General features: G+C 37.5%; 1 protein-coding gene across 9 annotated transcripts in view; it reads left to right on the forward strand.

The window, feature by feature from the left end:
• LOC117407459 (glutamate receptor 4) overlaps nt 1-20234 on the forward strand; it is an 88586-nt gene that overhangs the window by 33189 nt on the left and 35163 nt on the right. For all 9 annotated transcript variants that reach the window (XR_009329596.1, XM_059031151.1, XM_059031146.1 and 6 more), the window contains 4 exons: nt 2267-2506; nt 9997-10181; nt 13725-13778; nt 16954-17112. Coding sequence is in view for 8 of the 9 variants with exons in the window: in XM_059031151.1 (XP_058887134.1) it covers nt 2267-2506; nt 9997-10181; nt 13725-13778; nt 16954-17112 (638 nt within the window). In the remaining variant the exon portion in view is untranslated. The remainder of the gene's footprint in view (nt 1-2266; nt 2507-9996; nt 10182-13724; nt 13779-16953; nt 17113-20234) is intronic.

The following is a 20234-nucleotide window of genomic DNA, read 5'->3' on the forward strand; positions in this document are numbered from 1 at the left end:
GCGTTCAAGACCTGAACTTATTATTTATTTATTTATTTATTTATTTATTTATTTATTTATTTACATGTTTGTAGCGCCTTTAACCAAGTCGCATTACAAATTTAAACATATAGTACAATCAAGAAAAAATGGGTGAAGAAAGAATGTACGTTTATTGGGATAGGGTTGCTTATATGAAAGCAGAGGGCCAGAGGCTAGGTTATGGTCGGGCAAGTAGGATCATAATAAGAGGAGGTCAGGGGCCAGGAGTATCAGTAGGATGGGCTAGGGGGAGAGATGCTTTTGAGGGGGAAGCGGAAACTACGTAGTGTGGTTTTATGATAAGTCCACCGAAAATCTTTTGAGATACACACATGGATCGCGATCCACATATTGGCCACCGCTGGAGTAGAGACCGATCTAATTACAGCTAAACATACTGCGGACTGGTAAATAAAAGTAATAAAGTAGAATACCGTTCTGTATAATCACAATACAATTGTTTTCTGTGTGGCCGTCAATGTGACTGCTCCCGGGGCTTTTAGGTATAATGTAATATATCTCCTTTATTTCTGCACTCCCGTGTTTCATGCTTTGTGAGAATATTTAATACATATGGACAGAAAGGTACACGAATGCACAGCCCCATAGGTGTTACACGACTGGAGAAAATTACATTTTAAAACCAAAAACCGCCAAAATGACTGCCGTGGGGCTTCTAGTGTTAACGCTGCAGGAGCATTGACTGCTCACATTGACTGCTCGCATTGGATAGGCTGAGACAATCTGTGAGGTTTATAGTCATACATAATTCCTTTTGAAATACTGATGCTTACCAGTGTTACCAGTGATTCTTCGACTGGCTATGCTTTGAGTTTTTCGTTGTTGTCTTATATTTTATGTGCTATGTTTTTTCAAATTCTCAAAAGGAGTAGTAATCAAGATTTTAAAACCCATTTTCTTACCTGTTCTTCTGTTGAAGATCTTTTGGTTCTTTGTTTGTATTATATGATAATGTATTACTGTTTGGTAAATGCAATTCTTTTCATGTTGATCACAAAGATCCATTCCTACTTCCTTATTCAGTATTATCAATGAAAAGCTAGAAAGTTAGGAGGAAATATGAGATGACGTTGGTATATAAAGTATATTTGCTTTGTTCTATGCTTTTCATCAGTCTCAAATTCTTCATTTCTTTAAATATAAGTTAATAGCCTTAGTCATTTATGCTTGTTTTCTTTTCCTAAAAAAAAGCATAATGGATTCTTACCTGCCTTGAGGGCATGCAAGTTTCTCCATTTCTACAGTATCATCAATAAGTGCCATCTCATATACAGCCGCATTCCTTGTTATTCTAACCAGGCTTAATCACTGCTTGGACTGCTTATCCCATTAATACCTTAGAGTATTGTATGAAGGAATGTACTGACAGTAACCAACCCGATTCGACCCCAGAGCATTAAAAGAGCAAATTGGTATTGATGTGAAACATCCGAGTTAACTAATGTATTCTTCTTGTTCCTCTTTGTATAATTTTCTATTTCAGCAGTCACATCTTGGTGACTTGTTAAAACCCAGAGGTTTAAAGCACCCCTGTTGCCTCAAAATAGCTCTCAGAATCATGGCTAACCTTAGCTTAGCCAAGATTCTGTTTTGAAAGGTCACCAGGATATAAATAAAGTTAATATATAAAAAAACGAATACATTAGTTAAGACAGCTTTGATATATCTCACCCATATCATCCGTTTCTCTTCAAATAAATGGGAAACACATTTGTCATTTTTCACATTCCCCCTCATCCATTTCTGTAGCATTACTGAAATGACAACTTTACTCCAAACCAGCTGTTTTTCTCTATGAAACATGTTTACCATTCTATCATTTTGTTTCTGGCTGGTAATGTTTTATATACTTCTGGCTGAAAGGTATTATATGTATCAGTTAGATGGGCCTTATAAAATACAATGCTGTTCTGCTGTCTTTCTGGAAAGACTGTATGATAAGACTTACGGGCATCAAAGAATATCCTGAAGACCGTGAAGCCGAGAACATTTAATGGATCTGTTAATGATCTCACCAAGCAGTCGTGTAGTTTTTGTTAATGACAGGAAGAAACATGACAAAAGCGTTTTTAGACTGTTGTTATAATGCAGCAGTATACATTGTATGTAAGGTGTCTATGAATGCTTATCAATTGCGTTTTCATTGAACTGAGCATGTATTATAGACCTTTTATCATAAAAAATAATAACAGTAACACATTTATCTTCTTCTTCTTTCCCCCAGTTTGTTCTCAATACTCCAGAGGAGTTTTTGCAATATTTGGTCTGTATGACAAGCGATCAGTGCACACCCTGACCTCATTCTGCAGTGCGCTGCACATCTCGTTGATCACGCCCAGTTTCCCCACGGAGGGCGAGAGCCAGTTTGTGCTTCAGCTGCGACCGTCCCTCAGAGGCGCTCTTCTCAGCCTCCTCGACCACCACGAATGGAACCGCTTCGTCTTTCTCTACGACACAGACCGGGGTAAGCACACACTTACACTGGTGTTATTTAAGAGAGCAGTGGAGACATAGGATTCCATAGTATGAAATGTTAATGTTAAAATATGTGATGAATGCATTTGAATTGATTTAACTTGAATTTAATATAAATTGAGTCAGTGACATTAGAATATAAGGGTTACTGTATAATTTCTGTACAGCAGAATGTGCTATATACTTTAATACAATATACATTTAAGTAGCCCCTATACTGGAGACCACCTGAAGGCTCTGTACGATTTTAATATGCAAAAACAGCTGTGAAACAATTTTAAAAACAGAAAAGCCTGACTAAAAAACCTGATTGAACCAAATAAATTTCTGATAGCCCAAAGAAGAATATTCCATTAAAAAGGACCTCGGTAACAGCAAAACAAAAGATTTCCAATAAGTGCAGTCTTTTCCAGGAGAAAAATAATGATATGATTAATGTAGGACAGGGTCATTTCGCCTGGGGCTCATATTGTTTTCTAGTTTCAGCACACTAATGATTATCTTTTATTATTGCACTGTATCATACATGGTATTACCAGTTATGATAATCAGCATTTTCAACAACATTGTTTCTCATTGTGAAACAGTGTGATTGAATTTTAAGAGTTCTTACCTCAGGATTCGAACAAACACAAGTGCTGAAGCACAAGTTACCTCATGAGAAGATATGTTAACTTGTTATAAATTGTTTTAAAATCTATGGCACCTCCATAGCTATTATACAGTATGGCTATGGTAGTGTCATAAACTTTGATTTTATTTTTGCTATTGTCGAAATGCAGTTAATTGTATCAATTACCAACTACATACAAATATATAAATCAGAAAACTCATAGATTATCTCATAGATTAGTGAATTGAATCCAAATTCTAATCTAATTAAATGTACTGATTGTGGTACAGTATTTTTTTTATTGTATAACCCTTAGAATTAACAATTGTACAACTACGAATACTGTACATATTAAATTATAACAACACGATCCTGAACACAGGTCTTTTTACTCCCAATCATCATTAGCTCATGTTTTTCAGGAACAACACACTCAATACATTTTCGGAAAAGATTAAAAATAATCGAGTCCAGGATAACATTTTATTTTGCAGTGTTGTTAGTTTAGCTAAACATTTGACTCTATAGTAAGCACTTCAGAATTCTAATTTAGAAAAAGGAAATATTTTTTTTTACAGACGGCCTCTAATGTTGTTAGCTCTCTGGAAATTGGTATTCCAGCAATAAAGGTGCATTAATTTAAAATAGCTATTCATTTTTTTCATGTCCCAGCAGAATTAGCTGCACTTAAGACTAATCTGAGTCAAGCTTTTTGTTGTCTCAATATATTTTTTTATTCATTACTTTATTGTTGTTAAAGTGATCTTCATTGATTTTGAGGCCAGTTAAAATATTCTTTATTTGTATTGAACTAATGAGAAACCATTCTCCTGAGTAAAATGTAAATTCTTCCAGGCATGTATAGAAAAATAATCAGCTCAGAAGATGAAACACTAATTTAGGGCATAAGCATAACAAATGGGGGATAGGCACAAAAGCTATAATACATAATGTTATCTTCGTGCCAGTAGAATTCCACAGTCGTTGAGAACCATTGAAGTATTTTCAAAACAAACATACTGTGTATTTTTATAAATGTCTGTTAATCAAAATGCCTTCTAAACATTTAGTTTATTATCAGTTAAAAAGGAGGTTTAAGCAACTTCAAAATCACATGTTTGCACTTCTTTGATGATATAAACACTGGCGCTTCTTTTGCAGAACGTATTCCACTGCATTTGTCTTTCACAATGTTTAAGTACTTTTAAGGAGACATTATATGTTTCACCCCTACTGCCCAGTTGGGCTATTCATTATGAAAAATGTGGACATCAATGCCACTGAATAAATCACTGATTCTTACACTTGCTGAGAGCTGCTTGTGCAAATGAGTGGGGTTCTTTCTGCAGTGGTTAAGATGCTCGCTTGATACACTAAGGTGTGTTGTAACATTAGATAGGTCAGGTAGAATCTAGATGTGGTACTACAGTGATTAGGTGACATACTGCAGATCTGTTTAGTATTTAACGTGAGTTAAATAATGACTGAATAATACATAGGCAAGATTTTTCACTTTGCCGTGCAGCATTTATTTTGGTTTACAAACAATTTAGCCACAGATATGCTAGTGTTTTTTGATGTCTAGTATAGTCGCCATTTTACAAGAATGCACAAGCTGAAAACTGTTGTTCACAAGTGAAGTATTTTAGAATGTAAGGGGGTAACTGGCAGGGCTTTTTGAACTTGTATGTAACCAGCACCATGGTAACTGACATATCAGTTTAACGTCGTTCCATCTTCCTGTGATATTGCTGTAGGCTAACACTGAATAATATAGTGGTTAGCGTTAAACAACAACATGATTTCAAACATGAGTCCAGTGGAGGGAGAATGAAAGTGTTGAGTTGTTAAACAACCGAAGTGTGGAAGCACAATAGAAGAAAATGGTACTCAAGCTTGGATGATGGATGATTGTATTTAAGAGGTTAGGTGTTCCCTGTATTAGGAATTTAGATTTTACGAGTCTCTACTCATACAGACATGGAATTCAGCTGCTGCTATAAAAAAGGCCCTGTGTGAGACGGCAGTGCCACCCATTGGCCATCTTTATATTACAAGTAAAAAGTACAGTACAATTGGATTCTCAGATTGTGTTAGTTTATTAGTTAATTAATTGTTCAATACGCACTTGAAGGGAAAAAAACTTTTTTTCAAAATAATTATTAACCATGGTAAATGTACATATTTTTTTCAGAACAAAAGTAATAACAGCGATAACTTTTGTGATAACACTATATATATATATATATATATATATATATATATTAAAGGAGTAATATACAAGGCTTTAAAACAATTATTTCTACTTTATGTTTTCCTGCCACAGTGTTATAAAGTACAGCTACCTAAAGGATCCCATATGGGTCTTATAAATATCTTGCATTCCTATGTGAGGTCAAATTAAGTTATTAAAGTTAATACAATGGCAATAGGACATGCAAGATAGTAAATACACACAACCAGTAATGTCATAAAGTAACTGAACTGAATAAAGTAAATAAAGCTAGAGGAGAAGGTGATGCGGCTCATCCTTTTGGAGAGTGTTTGAATCACAAAGTGAACTTAGTTTGAGAAGGGCTCAGGCCTGAATGACAAGTTTTCAGGTCCGGATTGAGGTGTGCTTTTACAGAGTCTGTCGGCACCATACCTGGCTGTAGTGAACCGTGTTTTCTCACCTCCCATGAGGACTAGCATTCACTAATAAACAAAGCCTAAAGAGCTGTTTTAGAAGAAGAAAAGGTATATTCTGAAGTTGATTGATACTGTACAGTTGGGCAGCAGGTAGGCAGCATGCCTGTTGAGTCCAACAGCCTTTTCTTTTCCTGTTTCTACAATGCAAGTTATTTTCGTACAGAAATACCTCCATCGTGCATGAGCCTCAGCAGATAGCACACTGTATATTCATAGAGAATTAGCTTTCAGCTGCGTGTGGGATAAGCTGACGGATTGTCTTTTTTGACCTTTTGAGCAGCAGAGTTGTTACCAGATGTGTCTGTGGATTGTGAGGTGGCTTGTTTGAGCCTGGGTCACCCTGATGTAAGTTATACTCCAAACAGCTTGGTCTTGCCCATTTATGGATACTGATTAGGAATGCTACTGTACTTAACCCAGTTCTCTTAGCGATATGGAAGTAAAGGGAGATGGGAAAGAACTGCTATTTGTAGAATTTCAATCAATCAATTACACCCATTTTCTGTCATCGATATGTTTCATGAGTAAGCAGCTTCTAATGTCATTTCAATAACATTTGTACCCTTCTTTTTTCCTTGCTATTTAATGGTGTCCATTGTTTGTTTGTTTGTTTGTTTGTTTTTGTGGGTAATTTCAAACCATACTGCAAATCTCGGTGTTGGGTCGTGATTGTCTCTGCATCTGTAAATGTTCTCTTTCTTTTCTTTATCTTCTGGCATGCCTAACGCATTACATTTTCTCAACTGTCATATCATTATACACCGTTCCAGTATTACTGTATTTAAAGTGCTTCGATATATAATCATATTTATATGAAAATGAAGGTTTTGATGACAGGAGTGGGATTCAAATTTGATACCAAGAAAAAGCTGGTCATACATGTTGAAGAGCTCTGCTTCTGAGCAAATTAAATAAACACCGGGGAATGTAGGCACCACTTCAGTGGCGTTTGTGTTACACACTTGGTATCTATTGATAAGTTTACTAACTCACTGCAGGTATGTGGCTAGTTACTCTGAAAACACATTCCCCTCCCGACGAAACCTAGGAACCATAGCAGTTAATCTAAGGCCAGCAAGCTCAGCCTCATTCAGTAGCTCCAGACACTGCATGAGACTCACAAAGAGGTTAACATAAATTCAGTTCCTTTCAGCTGCGTTGGACTTTTCACTAAACTCACATAGACTTGAATGCAGTCATAGTCAGAATATTAAACATGCTGGTGGGGCTCCAAACAGACACAGCACTTTGAATACTGGAGACCGTTCTCTGTTGCAACCAACTGGGAGTACATCAAGTGTGTGTGTGTGTGTGTGTGTGTGTGTGTTGTGCATAAACAACCACAGATGTGTGAGATGGCCTGTAAATTTAGGAAATGTTGAAAAGCAATATATCAGTGTGTACCAACAAGTTCCGGTATTGTGACCATATTGAGTCCCAATACTTGCTAATGTGTATGATTTAAGTAATTAGTTTATGGTGTAAAACAGGCAACACAACTCTAATAGGCTTACAGTATAAACTAATTTGCAAACCCCAGTATCTCTAGAATGAAGGTTGGCTTGAATGTTCTTTAAGGACAAGCCACAAGCAGATATAATAGGAGGCATGTACAGTATTAATGAAGTCTTAGCTGGTATGACCTTGAAAGCTCTTTGTAACATGCATTGTTAGTAGTTCCATGTTGGATCTCTAACAAATCACAATGTGTGGAACTATACTTTACCAGTATTACTTACAACTTAATGGAAAGCAGCATTTGTATGGATAATAAAAAAAAGAGGTGGCTCATATAGTTAATTTATTGACTTAATATAACTGGAGTTGGAGATGTTAGGATAAAATTGATAATCACAGATAAAAGAAAACTGGTGTTTGTTAGAAATACAGAGAAAACACCATAGACTAATAATGTTGTGATCCCCTCCCTTGGTTCATGGTGTTTTTCTGTGCAACAGAGGTACGGCGTACACTGTGATTCCCATCTGTGCTGTTATTTGATTTGAGCAGTACCCTGAACATATCAAAACTCCAGAAGAGTACTTTTGAGCAATACCAGAAAGAATTAACCTTTTCGACAATATTAAAAAAAAAAAAATCCCAGATAAACTCAGATTGATTTTGATTGTTTTACCATCTACAAAAAATAAACAGAGAAACAGAAGCCTTGGTATACTTACTGAGTTATCTTCCTTAAGTTTAAGAGCTTGTGTGTGCAACAAAGTCATGCATTTACTGTGTATAATTACACATTATCTAAAAGATGCAGTGCTGAAAGAAAAAGTCAAACCATTTTTACCACCTGTGTTTTTTACCAGAAACTGTAAAAGTTGACTAGGTAGCAGATTACAAGAAGGTTATAGTGCTGTTTTCAGAGGCTCAGCCATATCAAGATTGATGTGCTTTTATATCCTAGGGCTCAGTTCCCAGCTGGTTCCTCAAAGAATGCATGCTTCCAGCCCCCCTTAGGCAAGCTGATATTAAATAACTCTGCTGAATCAGTTATGGGCACAAGCACCTGCCTGCTGTATGCTAAACATATATGGACTCTTGAGTTTACATAACCTTTTATTACACATGAAAGCTAGTGCTGTCTTTACATTAAATGTTTGATTTAATGTTATGGCAGCAGGGTGACATTTATGTACAGTATTGTATAGATGTGTCTGTAAAAGCCCAAAGTAAGCCCAATATAATTCACTCAAGGGTTTTTATGCTGGTGATAGAATAATTCTGCAAGCAGACAGCTCAATTAGTGTTTTTACACACTTGTATGTCTTTAAAAACAAGTGGTTCTTTAAGCTCCATTCATGTTCATGAAAGGTGTAATGTGAATGTATCATTATTATAGTAAAACTAGACTGAAATCAAGGCAGCTTCTTTACCTGTACCTTTACACACAGGTTATCTTTATTCATTTACAAGGCTGGGAAATTCTGTCCTACCAGCAAGAGTAACACCATGTGATGCAGTCCTGTCTAGATCTACCTGTATGTAGAATTGATGCTGATCAGTGCAGGATATGGATGTTTCTCATTTATAGGAAAACCTGCTAAGTATGGAGGGACTTTATCTTGTAGCAAAGTGGGCATGTCTTTATGAAGATATTTCTGCAGTGGTGACTTGTCAAAATGTAATATCGTACCAGTCACTGTTGTAGATGTTTTTTGAGGCCAACCATTGGTTTAGGTGTTAATTAATAATATTCAGAGTGGCGTAAAACAGGCAATGTATGCCCTGCTCCGTCGTTTTGCGTTTGTTCTTCTTAATATTTTATGTTGGAACCTCAGGGCTGTTTGGCTTTGATGCTGACAATACAAAAAGCAGAGATAATGGGGTACACTGAATTGATCGAAACAGCGGCAGATATTTCTATAGCAAGAAATTAACTTGCCATTTTGCTTCCCCCCTATACATCTCTAATGTAATGACACGTAAATGACCCGTCTTTGTACAGTAGGTGGCAAGATAGTAATCGTTTCAGAGTGCAAGCAGATGAACACGGCATTTACAATAACATTGAGTTTCATGTTAAATGATCACTCTATACCTTAGATCATAGTCGGGTTGCTTTAGGAATGTCTCATGCCTTTAGGATTCCTTTAAGTGAGTAGATGGTGTAAAAGCTTCTAAGGCAAGACCACTGTACTTTGTTTTTATAAACTTTTGATCTGTGGTGTCTGGTCACTGATAAAATGTTTGATTACCAACATGTTCTACCGACTAAATGAGAATGCTTTCACTTTAACATATTCTTGTTAAGCACAATGTAATAAAATATATTAAGTGCATGATTTATATGTTTATTTTTTATTCTCTGGTAGTGTAGCAAAAATGCTTAAGACTGACTGCTAGCTGGAGGCTCCTCATCTCATCTCTACAACAGGGATCGGAATCTGTAATTCTGTACCCTAACGCAGTAAACTTCTTGCTTCCTCGTGTTTTTTGGTTTTTTTTTTTATCTTTATCATATATTAATGCAGTTCTTTTTATATTAAAATGTAAAATATCACAACATGTCGACTTTTGGAGGAACCTTGATCACATTGATAAACGTTTCAAATGATTCAATGAATTTTGTGTTTATGAAAATGTATTATTGACTTCATTATTTAGATAAAATGACACGTTTTTGGTGTAACAAAGAGCATTGCTGTTTCTTTTGCTTTCATCAGGGTATGCCATACTTCAAGCAATTATGGAAAAAGCAGGACAAAATGGCTGGCAAGTCAGTGCCATATGTGTGGAGAATTTTAATGACGCCAGCTACAGGCGGCTCTTAGAAGATTTGGATCGGAGGCAAGAAAAAAAATTTGTGATAGATTGTGAAGCCGAGAGACTTCAGAACATTTTAGAACAGGTAAGTCCACTGGTCCTTCCTTTACTTTTCTGTTCCGTTCTAGAATCTGTAGCAGCGTATATGATGACCTTCTTCAGCATTTATCTAACAACACATTGTACTGCTTAGAAGAATGCTTCTAATGCTTTAGAATCAATTTCCTTATCTCTTGTTAGATTTATCCACATTGATACCGGTCCTCCTTTATTGTGATGAAAATCTTTTGGTTCGTCACATGTTATTTGATGTTAATTGATAAATTATCCATAACTGATTTGAAGCAAGACCACTGGAGAGAGTAGAAAATGTGTCCTTTTTAAGAGCTGAAATATCTAGGCTAAAAAGAGGGAGCCTATTAACATTTAGACTGTTTGAATTGAAATATATGTGTGCACTGAATACAGCAAAATAGGAGAATAACTTTAATAGGATTCTTCACCCTCTAAATATCAGTAAAATATTGGGGTGTCCTTGTGTTTTTGAAGGGTACCCACCACATAGAATTAAGTGGTGCAGTTCCCTACTTTTAAGTAAAATGAAGACTGTGGAATTCTTTGAAGGACTTTTGGTTTGACTTTGTAAAATTCAACAAACAGCACGTAGCATGCTACAGTAAAAACAGAAACAGTTCAAGATTAAGCCCTCATTCAGCTGATGATTTAGAATCATGATGCACAGAGGTCTATTCATAAAGGGTTAACGCCTGTCAAAATGAGAAAGCAGGAGTACGTGACCGGATTTCGTCCATAGATGCCTATTTAACGGCAGTTGCTATTCATAAGAAATAATTCAGATGCGTCATTAAGCCCCAGCGATTTTCGTCTATGAAGGCATGTTTCTAACGAATTGAGAGAAAGGTTAACAATGACCTCATTAGCATAACGTTTTCATCGGTCCTGAGCGTCAACCTGCTATTCATACGACTGAATGACAGCAAAATGCAAGTCTAAACTAACGACAGCCTTGGCAGACTATTATTATTTATTTATTTATTTATTTATTTATTTATTTTAATTTAGTGGTCTCCAATTATTTTTATTGTTTTCTCCCCAATTTAGTAATGTCCAATTATTTTTAGGCTAAGCCCACCGCTACCACCCCTGCGCTGACCTGGGAGGGGTGTTTATTTACTCCTTATTCAGATCATGGTATTCGCAAACCGAGGGCTTTGTGCTGCATTGTTAAAGCTGAACTGCAGTGAAGTACAGGGATCTGTTTTTACTTTGAAGTTTTTGTTCTCTTATCCCTTCTAACATGCTGAATACCAATAGGGAGGCCCTCCGTACACCATGGCATACAGAAACTTGAACTGAAATACTTCAATATCCATGGCTTGGGCTCTCACAGGTCTTTTGTGAATTAACAACACATGCCTGGCTTAACTCTTTCTTTTCAGAGAGATAGTCAGGATGGAGCAATGTTGCATGGCCTTTCTTTTGTTATCTTATCTTCCAAACTGTCTGTTGGATAATCTCTATTAACTGTGCATTTCTCTCTAATTGTTTAATGCTGTTTCAACATATGCATGCCCTTACATCCATTTTGCTGTCTAAATGTATCTATCGTACCGTATGTTTCTCTTTCTCTCTCCCTCTCTATTGCGTTATAGACATACATGATAATAAATACCATGGGCTCGATTTATCAAGGTATTAAGGCCTAAATGTAATTTGTACCATGTTTTGTAAAAGGAAATTGTACCTTAATATTACAAAGCTAGCACCAAACAACTCGGAACATTAATTTAGCCCCAAAAAATGTGCACATTGCATTTTGGTGCACCTGGCCCAATCTGTTTAGTCCGTTCTTAGATATTCAGAAGAGTTCATTAATAAGAAGACAAATCAATCATCTGGTTGCTTTTGAATATTTAATAGTTCCCTCTACTCTTCTGTTAAAAAGCCTTAAATGTGTACTATATTCCTAAAACAATAATACTCAAATCAGTTTGGCTACTGCATTTATACTTTGTCTCACACTAATGCTAAAATAGCAACAAAAAGTATTAAGACTGTGTTTCCATTACAGTTTAGCTTATGTTAAGTACACAGGTGCACTCCTGATCTTTGAACCTTTGAGGAACCTTAGGGATAAAAATCTATTGCCCTTTAACCAGAGGTCTCTCACATAAATATCTGAGGAAGTGTTCAAATACAGAAAATAAAAGTGACAAGGATTGATGTATTGAAGGAGCAGTATTGACACCGACTTTAGGCTGATCATTTACTGGTTGCATAATACATATATGTGACAGCCCAGTGTATTTGGTATCTTATTTTGACACTTAGTTCTGAATTCGTGTAGTTTAGCTCATTAATATGCGTGGCTCTTTAGAAAATGTCTCATTTGTTGTTGGAATTTGGAGAATGTATTTTTTTTTTTAAACTATTACCTGCAGGCTCCTCTGGTTATCCCTAAACCTCTCTCATGGAAACTTGTTGACATCATGACGGTATACTGTATAGAGTTTGTATGTCATTTTCAGTAGTAATCAAATCATTAATGATGTTATGTTAAGTTCCACATCATTTATTCCAAATGTTAATTTAATTTGCCTCAAAGTCCGTTTTGGGCTTAACGTTTATTTTACCAGCCTAATTCCACCAGACTGAAGCCCCAACACAAACTGAAGGGTTGTATTTATCAAGGTTGTCTTTTTTTGTGAAAGGAAAATCTAATTATTAATGTTACAAAAAGAGTAACACACAACATGATTCCTTAAATTAACCTGCTCAGTACTAGTTTTGTGACATTAAAAAGGGTGCAGGTTAAAGACAAGTAGTGTATTGACCTTCTATTAATGGAGCTACAGGTATATAGTGGATATATGTCACTCTTTATAGTTTTACACACACCTAGAGAGGACAACATTTATAGTTAGTGAGAGTTCATCTGAAGTGATTATGTTTAGACTTTATGATACACAAAATGTGCTATAAATGATCTAAACAGTAGCAGCGTTTATTTCAGTAGTAATGAAACCTGCGTGGCCTGATACCTGTGCAAGTTGTATAGTCTCTTTTCTAATTAACGTTTCAGGAAAAAAACAATAAAGCTAACCTTCTACACCTCTTCCTGCCCCCAAGGGAAGAGCGTGTATTTTGACTCTATGTAAACAAATTAGGACGAGGCACAGTGCCACATAAATGAATCATACATTATCAGTCGCCCCAGTGCGGTTACAAATTAGCTTGAAAGGTTACTAGAGTGAACTGATGAATTTTCTTCAAGGTATTAATGTGCCTCCGATACCATCTATCCCATTGCAGTGTGTACCTCTAATGGCAGTCATTTATTATTTAAAAATGTCTGAAATCAAATAATCTAATTCAAATGCTCTCCTGCTGTGATCATCTTATGCAATGGAGAGTTAAAATTCATACATTTGTGCCTGAGTCGATTAATCTATCATAAGACCACGGCTGCTAATTAATTGATGGAAGAAACAACAGTGCCATGGTGCTCCAAGTTGCAAATATTGTGCTAATGTATTCCCTGAAAGGTGTGAGAAGTGATAAAGCATGGTAATGTATTCTTGTTCTGTTTCCTTTTTTTTTTTTTTAGATCGTTAGCGTTGGGAAACATGTCAAAGGCTACCATTACATCATGGCGAACTTGGTAAGGAAAAGTGCATTTGTTCACTCCTCTAATAAATTCTGTCCCACCTGGATTTAATGGTCCTGGCAGGTGTTTAAATATTTCCTGAGTAGATAACTGGCGTGAGGAGCTGCATGCCTTCCTGTTATTGTCTGCAAAACAGACGATGCATTGTTTTGGCAGTTTAATTTCATTGAGTTTGAGCCTGTGAAGCATTTTAAATAAGTTACTACAGGAAAACAGTACCTGTAAATTCTGAGCGTCAGATTTAGTATGACTGGTTGAGACAGACTTTTTATTTATTAACAATGCCCCTGCATCTTTTATGAGCTCTAAAAATCCACAATACTACTAGTACTACAACTAGTAGTAATAATAGTAATACTAATAATAACATTAGGGGAGTGCAGGTTCAAGTCCTGGCTGTGTGAAGGTGAAAATCTCCATTGGGGATTCCAAAGGAAGCTTTGTTTTGGGGATGGGGGCCAAAATCATAGACTGTTTCTCCTCATGGCACTGCAGCGCCACCTACTGGCCACACAGCATGTTACCTCAAGCATACATCTCCAGGGTCCAGTAAGCTGCTTGACATCTGTGGAACAGCGAGCCAATTAGCTTGGTCATGTGATCGGAGGACACAGTGACCATCAATCAATCAATCAATATTTATTTTATATAGCGCCTTTCATAGTGGACCATCATCACAAAGTGCTTTACAAGATAGCGAGGAGCAATGCATAATACATTACATACAGGGCATAGTACATTAAATACATAAAATAAAAAAAACAATGCAAATACATGAAATATAGGCATAATAAAGGCTAGGATGTGAATTCTAAACATTGTGGATGCATGTGTCAAACAAGATGGAGTAAAAAAACCTGAAATAGCAATTTAGGCAACAGCTGTTGATTTGAAGCTAGCGATTGTCGGAGCTGCACACACTAAAGCTGGGAGAGAGTTCCATAGAGTCAGGGCCATGAAGCTACAACAGCGTTCTCCGAGTGTGATGCACTTTTGCTTGGGTATAACAAGCAAGCCTGAGTCAGAGGACCTCAGCTTGTGGACAGGGACATAGCGGGTCAGCAGGTTGGAGAGATACTCTGGACCTTTGTGATGAAGGGCCATGTAGGCAAGCAGGAGAATTTTGAAAGTAATCCTGAAAAGGTAGCCAGTGCAGCTAGGTAAGACAGTGGGTAATGTGATCATGTTTTTTACACCTGGTAAGGATCCTAGCAGCGGCATTTTGACAGCTGCAGTCGGTGTATGGCACATGACGGGAAACCACCATAGAGAGAGTTGCAGTATTCAATTTGAGAGGAGATTAATGCATGACAGAGTATCTCTGCATCCCGAAGGGAAAGGTAGGGACAGACCTTTGAGATGTTTCGGAGGTGGTAGAAGGAGGATTTGACTACAAAGATTTGGGCATCAAAGGAGAGGTTACTATCCAGAAGTACACCAAGGCTTTGTACAGTGGGGGAAGGCAGCAGCAGACAATTCCGAGGTTCAAGGCAGCAATATTGAGATTCTTGAGTTGAGTTTTTGATCGTACTAGAAGTTGTTCAGATTTGTTGGTGTTGAGCTGAAGAAAATTGGCAGACATCCAGGCATCAATGTCTTGGATGTAAGCTAAGAGGTTTTAGGTAGAGCTGGATGTCATCTGCATAGGAGTGAAACATGAGGCTATGTTGGTGTACAATACGAATAAAAGATTATTAGTGAAAATTAGGTAGTTGGGTGTTCGCCTCAAAAATGCATTGAGCACAACTGCTCAGCATTTGAGAACCCTCATTTGCACTGTCTCCACTTTATGCAGGAATGCCCATAATTACATATTCATCTAAGGCTGAACTGCAAAGAAAAACTGCTGGCTCAAAGCATTTCCTAAAAAGTCGCTAACAGCATTGCGCATGCTTAGTACATTTCACCCTAGAGATCCGACTCATTTGCAATCGGTTTGCGACCATTGCGAAAGGCGCAACACTTTAGTACATCAACCCCTAAATGTTTGCGAGCAAGACATTTTGAATACTACCATTGTTTTACACATTTTTTAATTCTCTCGAAGATTATAACATAATCTTGCACTTCCTCTGTACGGTAGTTGTTATCTCTTGATGGCAGCAAAATACACTAGAACAAGGAAGAAGCGTTTTTTGGGGGTTTTTTTTGTATGACCGCTCAGAGTATTAAATACTTTTGAGAGCTTTGTGGATGATAAATGCACTGTAATTATTTTGAAAGGGATTAGAGTACCGAAATGTTTTATTGAGAAGAAAGGGTTATGTGTACGTCTGTATTTTTTTCACGGTTATCACAGATTTTATGATTTTCATGAAATGAACATGTAGTGCTCCATGAAAATTCGCATTTCTGAAAGAAGTGTAAATATACAGATTTTTGTATCACTTAAAAAAAATACAGCCAATGTTTGCCTTATTGATGCACTACCTGTTACACTGCATTTAGGAACCTGGCAGCCAGTTTATTATTATTATTATTATTCATTTCTTAGCAGACACCCTTATCCAGGGCGACTTACAATTGTTACAAGATATCACATTATACATTATTTCACATTATACAGTTATCACATTATTTTTTTACATACAATTGCCCATTTATACAGTTGGATTTTTACTGGAGCAATCTAGGTAAAGTACCTTGCTCAAGGGTACAACACCAGTGTCCCCCACTGGGGATTGAACCCACAACCCTCCGGTCAAGAGTCCAGTGCCCTAACCACTACTCCACACTGCGTTTAGTTTGCTACATGTTCATGTTTCCCTCAGTTAAAGTTGTAATACCCACCCAAGGTCAACCTTTCACCTGGTAGTAATTCAGACAATGACTGTCCTGGCCTCGTTCTTCAGAGGAAGTTACATAATTAGGACTGGGAGGACAGGGGCTGCCACTTCTAAAGGTTTGGAATGATTTATTAGGTGTGGTAGGACATGGCCTACCATCGCTGTTAGATTGGTGGCTGATCCACCCGTCCCCCGTTGAATAAGGCTTGTTGCAAGGTGGTGGATGAGGGAGTGGAGGCTGATCGACCAAACCGACCTAAGAGAATGTGGGGAATATAGACAGTAGATGCAGAAAATCAGCCTCCCATTCAGATTGAACTTCTGAATCTGAGTGCTGGAATGTAGTGTATGTTGCCCCTGATGCACTGCTTGTTTTCATGCAGGGTTTTAAGGATATCTCACTCGAGAGGTTCATGCATGGTGGAGCCAACGTAACAGGATTTCAGTTGGTGGATTTTAACACTCCCATGGTAATTAAACTCATGCAGCGCTGGAACAAGCTGGACCAGAGGGAGTATCCAGGATCAGAGAGCCCACCAAAGGTATGTGTGACTTACTTACATGTAGCTGACCAATACTTATTTACAGATTTTTATTTTTTAACAAAATAGGCAATTCAATGTATTTCTCCTGTGTTGAAATTATTCATTTTACATCTGCTATATTACTGTTGCAATATTCCCTTTACAACAGCTGTGATCTTACAAGTTCATTTCATTCCCTCATTCTGTGCTTCTCGAGTTTTTTTTTTTTTTTTTTTTTTTAATTTAGTCATCGCCAATTATTTTTACCCCGGTTTTCACCCCAATTTAGCATGCCCAATTATTATCTGTATCCCCGGCTCACCGCTCGCAACCCCCCCGCCGACTCAGGAAACGGAGGCTGAAACACGCGTCCTCCGAAACGTGCTCCTTCCAAGCCGTCATTTTTCGCACTGCAGATCCACAGCAATGCTACCAGACCTATAGTGCCGGAGGACAACACAGATCTGGCGGCTCCGCTGCAGAGCCACAGGCGCCCTATCGGCCACAGGGGTCGCTGATGCGCGGTGAGCCGTGGATTCCCCTTGCCGACCTAAGCCCTCCCTACCCGGGCAGCGCTCAGCCAATTGTGCGCCGCCCCCTAGGAACTCTCGGTCACGGTCAGCTGTGACATAGCCTGGATTCGAACCAGCGATCTCCAGGCTATAGGGCACATCCTGCGAGGAGCGCCTTTACTGGATGCGCCACTCGGGAGCCCCCGCTTCTCGAGTTTTCAAAGCTTTTCTACTCGGGAGACATTCATTAAATAGCAACTTGAAATTGCATTTTAATTGTCTTTTTATATTTCCCTTACATGTTTATGACATTTGCCATCATTTGAGTGATTCTGGGTTCTATTGCTCCAGTAATGAGTTATTGCAATTTTTCTCATAATGTACCTGGCCTTTGTCTGGAGAATCCAAAGTGCTGGGGCTAAAAGCCATCCTTGTTTTACTCAAATCATGTAACAATTTAACCTTTCAACCATCTCCTGCTGTCTCTTGTCTATATGCAATATATAAGTACAGTAGGTGGGGCGAGCAAGTCACATTATCTCTTCATTTGAATGGAATGAGAAAAGCTGTAAAGTCCTGGCACTCAAAGCAAACTCAAAGCCAGGTGAAGATAGATTAGGAGAAACAGAACCCCAAACCACTCGCAGTGATTGCAAACACCACAAAATAGTAAGGGGAATAAAAAAAGCAATTTCAATGACATTCAAAGTTACGTACTCATTAAACTAAGGGAGACTGACTGGGACGGGCGATTTGGGAGTCTGTAGACTGTATAATATAAACGTTCGGAAATCAATGCAATCCAGTTTTTCTTGGTCCTGCTGCATATCATTCAGAAGCAAAAAGCAGAGGTTAAGATCCTATAGTCCAAAAGATGTTACCTGCAAAATACAACATACAGTACAAGTTCGAGTAACATCTTCCTTTGATTTCAGTCAAAGGAACCATGTTTAAAAGTGGCATTCTCTAGAGAAATGATTTATAAATAGCTATTTAAACGAGCCCGTTCTGAGATGTTATACTAATATATATTGAATAAAATTGACTAGAATGACAGCTGCAGAATACTAATGGAGTCTAGTTGGATAAAACTGAAGATGTGCTCTATTAGATTCTTTACAAGCAGATTTTGCAAGATTCTGTACAAGACGCTGAAAAGAAAAGGCATCTCTGTCTCAGTAAAGCAAAGGTCCTTCTTCACTACAATAGTTATCATTTTGACAGAGTGACCTACTTAGTTTATAGGATGAGTTGATTAAAAATGCAAGCAGCAAAGACAAATATGTTAAAAACATCCTGGTATTCAACTTTTGTATAATATGTAGGTTACTGAAATGCTTTAGTAGTGGTATAGATTATTTTCTTTCTGTGTGTTGACAAGTTGAAAATGCATGTGTCCTGTATGATAATGAAACATATACCACTAAATATCCTTATAAAGGATTAACAGTACGTTTGCATAATAATTTTGTTTTTTTAATTAATTTCTGTTTTTTGCTTGACCTTGTGAAGCCTGTAGTACATTTTCAAGAACTCATATTACCACGTATCCATCCCACATACAGGACACATCGCCTCATAACCCTTCAGACTGCAGTTCATCTACATGATTCAATGGTTTACAAAGTCTCTAGCTATTGGAATGTATAGAGGTCAAGTCAAGATTGAAACAAAAAATTGGGTGGGGGTGTGCGTTGAAGAACTGATGAGGCCTATATTATTGACGATGAGTCCACTTTCATCAATGGGTCTGCGCTTTCTCTATTATGAACCAAGGAACGGAGCTACTATGTTGGTTTCCTGACATTTCCATTGAAACATGAAACCAGTGACCTGCTCATAATCAAGGGTGTCAGGCACACGTACAATGCCAGAGATGTGTGCAAAGACATACCATTCCTTCTGGCAGTTCCATTTTGTTTTGCAACATGCAGAGCTTGGCCATCTGGTACCCAGTGCACGTGAGACACATAAAGGGTCTGGTATGTAACAGCAGCAAAGATGATGTAACTGCAAACAATCTTAATGCAGGTTATTTTTTTCCAGCTTTCAGAGTTACTGGAAAGATAGGGTTTCATGAACTTGAGACCTCTTTAGTTTTAAGGTAATAACAAACATGACAGCTTCTCCTCAGACCCCAGGTATCAGTACAAGCAGAACACCTTGTGTTTCTGTGTTTATAAAATGGCTACATTTAGAAGAAACTGAAAAACAAAATAGTTAAAACTATCAGATCTATTGGGTGAGCTAACCTGACAGCTTGGAGTGCGTGTTATCAAATCCGATCTTTACAGTTTCCATCATTTTCAACAGCTGCATAACATTTTCTAGCCCTTGGAAAATGTCAAGCTTTTTATAATTCAGGAATACTTACAGTATATCAGAAGGTTGCTGCTTGAAAGATGAAACTTTACACAATTAAACCACAATTGAATATAATTAGGTTTTCTGCTTTTGGTCTTAATGGATAAAGACTGATAAAACACAAAAATGTTAATCCTATGAACACAGAAAAAACAATAGAGACTACTGCTTGCTTTCTGTTCACTTCCCTACTTATGGTGCAGTTTGCTGGATTTTGTTGCAATAGAGGTGCATTCCCATACACATGTATGCTGTAATCCGTAA

This window comes from Acipenser ruthenus, chromosome 9, assembly GCF_902713425.1.
Source record: "Acipenser ruthenus chromosome 9, fAciRut3.2 maternal haplotype, whole genome shotgun sequence".
NCBI lineage: Eukaryota > Metazoa > Chordata > Actinopteri > Acipenseriformes > Acipenseridae > Acipenser > Acipenser ruthenus.